Source organism: Manihot esculenta, chromosome 6 (genome assembly GCF_001659605.2).
Source record: "Manihot esculenta cultivar AM560-2 chromosome 6, M.esculenta_v8, whole genome shotgun sequence".
NCBI classification, from domain to species: Eukaryota; Viridiplantae; Streptophyta; class Magnoliopsida; order Malpighiales; family Euphorbiaceae; genus Manihot; species Manihot esculenta.
Genome location: NC_035166.2, coordinates 11331652 through 11339655, shown reverse-complemented (window position 1 = coordinate 11339655; position 8004 = coordinate 11331652). Strand labels below are relative to the sequence as shown.

At 30.2% G+C, this 8004-nt stretch overlaps 1 protein-coding gene across 1 annotated transcript; it reads right to left on the bottom strand.

The window, feature by feature from the left end:
- Window positions 1–3498: 3498 nt before the first annotated feature.
- LOC110616564 (probable CCR4-associated factor 1 homolog 6) lies at window positions 3499–4783 on the bottom strand. Its single transcript, XM_021758977.2, has 2 exons — window positions 4556–4783; window positions 3499–4446 (listed from the first exon to the last, which is right to left on the bottom strand). Exon 2 carries the CDS (start codon window positions 4375–4377, stop codon window positions 3553–3555), a length of 825 nt encoding a protein of 274 aa, XP_021614669.1. The 5' UTR covers window positions 4378–4446; window positions 4556–4783; the 3' UTR covers window positions 3499–3552.
- Between the last annotated feature and the right edge of the window lie 3221 nt (window positions 4784–8004).

Here is an 8004-nt window from a genome sequence, read left to right as displayed (position 1 = left end):
AATTTATGTCTGCACCTACGGTGAAATATTGGGCCGCTCTAGAACAAATTCTATGTTATCTAAAAGGGACTCCTGGACTTGGTAAACTCTACAGAGATCATGGGCATACTGCACTTGAGTGTTTTTCTGATACTGACTGGGCGTGATCCAAAAGCAATAGAAGGTCAACTACAAGCTACTGTATATTTGTTGGAGGAAACCTAGTGTCTTGAAAAAGTAAGAAGCAAAATGTGGTATCCAGATACAGTGCCGAGTCAGCATATAGGGCAATGACTCAATCGACTTGTGAGATTTTGTGGATAAATCATCTACTGAAGAAAGTTGGTATGGATGTTGCATCACCCGCGAAACTTTTGATGTGATAATCAAGCTGCTCTTCACATTGCTTCCAATCCAGTATACCATGAGCGGACCAAGCATATTGAAGTTGACTATCATTTCATCCATGAAAATATTCAAGAAAATTTAATCTCTACCAGTTATGTAAAGATAGGAGGGCAATTGGGTGATCTATTTACCAAAACTTTAAATGAGTCTCGAATATAATATTTTTCTAACAAGTTGGGTATGATAAATATCTATAATCTAACTTGAGGGGGAGTGTTATAAGTTATAGGAAGTAAATATGTTAATATATGAAATAAATATTGATACATAAGTCAGTTACTTAATCTTAGAGATTGTATAATCATATGCTTGATTTTTCTTCCGGTTAGATACCGTCTTTCATGTATAAATAAATTGTAATTACTATTGTAAAATACAACAAAATATTATCTTTCTACCATTCTCTTTTTATTTAAGTTCAATTTAGTTAATAATAATTTAGTCGGTTAAAATTACAATTCAATTTAGTTAAAAATGTAACTATTTGACATTTTTTTTTAATTTTGGTGGTTTGACTTGGCTTAACTTTTGATTTAATTATTAATCGGATCAAAAGAATCGACCCATTGGTTTCTTCTATGGTCTTTTCATTCTCATTTAAAGGTGAAATAAATAAGTTTATTTTGCTGAACATATTTTTTTTAAAAAATTATTTTTTATATTTTTAGCGATCTGATTACATACTCTTTATTTGAAATAATTTTTTTTTTATAAAAATTCAATTTTTTTTCTTCTAATAATTCTCTTGATTGAAATTTAATAATTCAATTTTTTTTAACATGATTAAAATTTTATATAATTTTATAAATAAATTCTTTTATTGTAAAATGAATCAATATGTTATTTTAAAGAAAATGAAATTTTCATTTTAAAATAATAACCCATGTTTTAAATTTTAAGAATCTTCTGAAGACAACAGGACTTTCAATATATGAATCTCATTAATACCTTTTGTTTTACAATATTACAACTAAACAATGGAAGATGACATAATCTGAATGAGGACTTGTAAAACTTGTTTGATTTGAATGAATCTATCTGTTTCTATTACTAAATGGAATAATTATTTGTCAAAATTTTATTTTTTAATCATCCAATTAAAATATTTTTATATTTTATGAAATTTTTAAAGAAAACATTAATCAACTTGTGAGAAACTATACTAAATTAATATTTTATTGATTCTTAATAAATAAATAAATTCACTAACTTTTTAATTCAAACAAAAATTTCCCTAACATTTTAAAAATAAATTTTTAAAGAAAGAAAACACACAGCAAGAGTTTCAATTCATTAACAGAAAAAACATAATTTGTGAAAACAAGGTAAATTCAAACAACATAGAACTTATGGTCATGCATATGAAAGGACATATGAGAATGATAATGTAATAAACCACAAGAAACATAAATAACTGAAAATCTAAATGATGGTATATGATGGTAGCTTGGCATCCAGACACCGTATTTGGCGGAGTAGGCGAACGTACTCGTGAAGGAAATGATCTTTACATGGAAATGAACCAAATTTTGTAGGAATAATTAAGTCTATATATATTGATGGGTGAGGAACGGATCCAGTTATACCTGGACACCCTATCAGCACAAGGGCTGAGAATGTACGATTCTATATGATAACAAGAGGTATAACAATTTTGTATGATAGCAAGAGGTATAACAGGATGACAGATCTCAAATCACACCTACTAAAACCCTACTTTCTGCTTAGATCTCATATCACCAATATAAATATATATATATATATATATGCAGCCATGATAGAAGCATGATGCATCAAAAGCAGAGACATGGAAAAACAGAGCATTTGATGTTGAAAGATCCATGATTGGACAAGTCTGATAATCTGAATTATCTCAAAGACCTCTACAGGAAATTACAATTTTTTTAAAATCATTTGGCATGTTCTATGCATTTCCATTATTTTCCTCTGTACATTCCAATAGAACTGAAGTGAGATACTTGAAAACTTATTGCACAGAAAAGTATGCAAAAACACAAAAAGAAAGAAAAATGGAGACCAACAGAAACTTCATTTATATTTATCATCCTTATTTCATTTTCCCCCTTTCTTTCAACTAGCATTATGTCCATTTTCAACAGTGAGATATGTTGTCTATGGTTGGTTGACTGTAGTTGGACTTGGCTACCTTTTCAGTCCCAAAAACAGAAGAGCAGAAAATAAGCTTCTTCTGCAATTGCCTGTATCACTGTAATTTCTCCTAGTTCAATTATATCAACACAAAAAGGGGAGAAAAAGACAGCAAGAATGAATTGGCACATAAATTAATCAGCAAGCAGGACAGTACAAGCAAATGTTCATGAAAAATAAATGAGAGCAACTGAACTTCATATATAGTAGAATTGCATAACTTGAGCCAATATCCAGAATATTTAAAAAAAAAAAAATTGCAACAAGAGCCATGCAGCATCTTCAACTCATTAATTGAAAACATAATGCATTTTCTGTAAAAACAAGGCAAGTCAAGATGGGAGGATGACAAAGTGATAACACAGGAAACTTAAATAACATGAGGGTATTCATATAGTGATGTTTATATGCAGTCATGAGAGAAGCAGAGAGATATATAAACATAGTAAATTTAGCACTTGAGGTTATAATGTAATGATCCATTATGGAACCAGTCGAATAATCTGGAACAAAAATGAGCCTATTACAACATCTACCTCTATAGCCAATTTCAATTTTGTGCTACTTTTGTAAAAGAGACATGAAAGTCTGAGAAATCACAAAATTTATTATTCTTCACTTGAGACCTCAACCATAGATTTGATTTGCTCAGTCTTCAAAAGAGATAAGTGAAAAGAATGAAATAATCTTTTTTTCTTAACCAAAAGAAAAAAAAGAAAAGAAAAGTGATAACTATGACTAATTTACTATCTTTCAGGATTATTTGATATGTTCAATGCATTTTCCATTGTTTTCCTTGTATACTCTTATAGAAACTGAAAAGGAGATGCTCAGTAACTTTCTTGAACAGAAAAGCTTGCAAAAATAAAAAAAAAAAAAAATGAAGGAAAGGGAAGAGGGAAGTGAAAATAAAATAAAAGGCTAGTGTAAAAGCTTGTAGACTAAGAAAAACCTTTTTTTTTTATATAATTTTTATTTCATTTCTCCCCTTTTCTTTTAATAGGCATTCTGTCCATTTTCAACACCAAGACCATACAAAACACCAGCATATTTCTCAGGTGAGCCATTGAAGAAATTTTCTTTCAGTTTCATGAATGTACAAGAAGTAAGCAAACTATCTGAACCCGCCTGGTGACAAATGCCAATCCTCTCCACTTCCAACAACTCTGCCAGCTTGTTCAATCCACCATGAAGGCTATTGCAGAACTTCATCAAATGCTTAATATCATAAAGCACTGGAAAATACAACTTGATGAGCTTAAAGAATTCCACTTGAGTATCTGGTAGATTCTTGCAAGTAAGCAGCTTTAACAAGTACCCAAAATCATACCCACTGTGAAATGTAACCCAATGAACACTATCATTCAAAACAATCCCTGAAGACATTAGCAGCTCACTAAACCTATTGGCATCAACACCCATTTCAAAGTTCTTTATGAAATCAATGCCACTTTGAGATAAGAGTTCAATAGAATCATTAGCATAGACATCTTCATTGGGATTAAACTCGCAGAAATTGAACTGCCATACACAGTGCTTATCTGTTCCACAGGTAGGTTGGTTGCCGTTCTCATCGGAGAATGTGAGACCCATTTGAATTAGCTTCAAGAGATCAACATTTGCCTTAAGTGTCTGATAGTTATAGTCAAAAACATTCTTGAAAGTTCCTATCGGACGCAGAACAATACCAGGGAACTCAGTGTCCATAGCAATGTAAGGAAAATCATCAACGACATCACGAATTAATTCAAACTCCTTTTCAAGATTATCGTTCCATACTTCTCGGATAATAACAGAATCGCTTTTGGGAAAAATTGACATCTTTCTATTGAAATACAGACGTCACAGAATCCAAAAGAAATAGCAAAAACCCAGCTCCAAACTAAAAACCTAAATTTGCACACAAAACGTCGAAGAGACTAAATACCCACGTCTTGAAAACCCAAATAAAACCCTAAAGAAAAAAGAGAAAACGAAAATAAATGGTGAAAGATCTTACCTTGAGGGCCAGGAGATGCGAAAATGATAGAATGGGAATCGGGGACAAGAACAAGAAGTGGGGAATTTCTATGAAAAATGAGGAATTTTCTAGAGGTTTCTTTGGAAAGGGTTTTGCAGATGAAGAGAGAATTTGAGAGAGAGTTAGAGAAGGAACAGTAATGAGTGAATACTGAATCGGCTACATTGTAAAAGCTATGGCTATGGGACACTGGAACAGGAAGATGCTTCATACCTAACCTTCCAATATATATCATTTATTTTTATTATGTTTTTAAAAATATTTTAAGTTTTACTGAAAGAAAGAAAGAAAGAAAGAAAGAAAAAAATTATAATAAGAAAATTAATTTAATCATATTGGAGCTATCCATACAAAATTTAAATGTTTTTAAATTTTTGACGCTATAGATAAAATTCTTACAATGGTTGCCTTCGCACGTTATTTTTATTCATATATTTATAATTTATATAATATATTAATTTTAATAATAATAAAAATTAATTATTTATTAAATAAACAATTATTAATTATTGTTTACATAAAAAATAATTTTATAGTATTTATAAAAATAATAAAATATTATTAAATAATAGAAAACCTTTAATTTTATGAATTAATAACACTAATAAAATTATGATCACAAAATTATTATTTTTAAATAAAAAATTATAATAAAATTTATACATAAATTATAATCACTATTTAAATAGTATTTAAAAATTAATTATTATACTAATAATTAATTATTATACTAATTAAATAGATTGTGTGCACTATCTCATTTATTCAGATACTTTATAATTTTATCTTATTCAAATATTCAGTAACTCAATAGAATTCTAATCAAAATAAAATATAATTCATATTATAACATTATTTTTATTCGATTAATTCTCTATCATATCTTATCCAGAATTTTATACTCTATTCAGAGTTTTATATCCTATTTCATATAAAATTTCATAATTTAAATATGATTTTATCATCTCATTCAAATTAATAAATTAACAGTACAAAAATTTCATCTCAAGCACTATATAAATCCACTTTTCTATCTCTATATCTGGAAAAAATATGTTGTGAATAAAATTATTAATTTTAAATGTAGAATAATTTATAATAAAGTTTCTAATATTTAATAAAATTCATAATTTAGTCTCTATCATTTTAGTAATAAATAATATAGTTTATGAAATTTTTTTTCTGTTAATAAAATAGTCGTTATATTAAAATTTATTGTTAAATTATAATAATTTAATTCTTTTAATTTATTTTTTATAACAGTTTAATCCTTTTAATTTTAATAATTTATAATAATTTAGTTTTTATAGGTTTAATATTTATAACAATTTAGTCTCTTTAATTTGAGATAACTTTTTTAATTAATATTTAACTAACGGTAAAATTAATAAAATGATTATTATATTAATAAAATAAAAATTTAAATACTAAATTATTTACTATTAATCATGTAGGGATCAAGTTATGGGTTTTACTAAAAATTAAGGACTATAATGTAAATTATCCAATATATTATTTTTATTAATTTATTTAAATATTTAAATATATTTATCTAATATTTAATATTATCTATTGATTAAATTTCAATCCATTCCAAATTATCTAATATTTGAATTAATAATAAAATTTAATATTCGATAATACTTTTATAATACTTTTATATTTTAATATATCTACTAATCAAATTTAAAACTTATTATTAGTTATTTATTTCCTCATTTTTATAATGATCTAATATTCAAATAATAATACATTATAATATATTTAATAATTCTTATCAAAATCATGAAATACTTTAATTGCATGAGTATTAAATATTTAAACATGGTATTTTAATAATACTTATTCTTGAAATTTAATCTTAGCATGTTTTGTATATTCAAAATTTAAAAATTTGTATTAACACCTAAATTAATTTAAATAATAAAATTATTTTTTTCTTTAAAATTTAAATATGAACTTGTAATAATTAGAATAATTATAGATATTTTTGTAATACCCGGCTAGACTCCGGTATCGGAATCCCTACCGTCCGGTGGGACCTCGGATGTCGGAAACCTCTAGAAGGGAAAAACCATGATTTTATGAAATGTTTTCATGTATTTCATGTTTTTAAGTAAGAATTAAATGAGTTTTTGCATGAAAAATCTTTGGAGAAAAACCCAGGTTCGGCCGCCGAACTTTGAGGTTCGGCCGCCGAACATGCATGCTTTCAGAGGGACTTTAGGCGCCCGAAAGTTTTGAGTGAGGGAAATGCAGGTTCGGCCGCCGAACTCCAAGTTCGGCCGCCGAACCTTGCATGCATGCGGAGGCACCTTCGGCCCCCGAACGTGGCCTGGCCAGCCACTATAAAAGGGACCCTTAGCCGAAATGGGCGAGGTTTTCTCCCATTTTCGGCCACAACAAGCTTCCGATCTCCCTCTCCTCAAATCTTGTGTTCTTTCACTAGATCTCCTCCATCTTTCTTGAGTTTTAAACCCACATTGCAAGTTTTAAGCTTTAAAGGCAAGTTTTGGAGCTTTGGAAACTCAGGAGCTCTCGTGCTTGGATCTCCGAGTTGAGTCGTCTCTTTCTCGATCTTCAAGAGGTAAGAGCCGATCTTGAGCTCAATGTATGTTTTAAATGAGTTTTATGAAGTTTTATGGGGTAAAGATGCATGTTTGAGTTAGTTGAGCATATGTTAGGTTTATGTGATTTTTGAACAATGTGGCATGTTTGATGTGTGTTTGAAGTGTTGTAGATGGGGTATATGTTGTTTGAGGCCCCTAGGAACTGGTATGATGTGTATGCATGAGTAGAAACAAGTTTATGCATGTTTTGAGGTGTTTTGGAGGTTGTGGACACAAGGGAACCAAGTTTCTGCCCTTCGGCAGAAACTCAGGTTCGGCCGCCGAAGTGACTTTCGGCCGCCGAACCCCCTTGTGGAGGCAGTTTCGGCTGCCGAAGCCTGCCCCCGAAACTCAAGGTTCGTCTCTGTCTGGGAGGTTCGGCCGCCGAAAGTGCCGCCGAACCTGCATGACTTTCGGCTGCAGAGGGACTTTCGGCCGCCGAACCTGCCGCCGAAAGTGCCCTGTTCAGCCATTTCTTGCATGTTTTCATGTGATGTTTTCAGGATGTTTTAGGGGGTTTTTGGGGAGCATTTCAGAGTCATGTTCCTGTATGTTTGGTGCCTCATTTGAGTCCACCTGTGTAGGTTCGGACCCGAGGAACCGAGACCCCCGGTTGTGAGATAGTTGTTCAGAGTTCGTTGTCAAAGCTTCAGCTACCAGGTGAGTGGAACAACCCCTTAAGTTTTAAGAAAATGAATAAATGAATGAATTCATAAAGCATTGCCCATGCATCATTATGCCATGCAATATTAGGTTGTTCGCATTAGAATTCACGAATATGTTGCATTGCATACTTTGTTGTTGATGTGGATGAATGTT

Excerpts from the sequence above, each read along its gene's own strand:
- LOC110616564 (XM_021758977.2), bottom strand. The coding sequence starts at position 4,377 with ATGTCAATTTTTCCCAAAAGCGATTCTGTTATTATCCGAGAAGTATGG.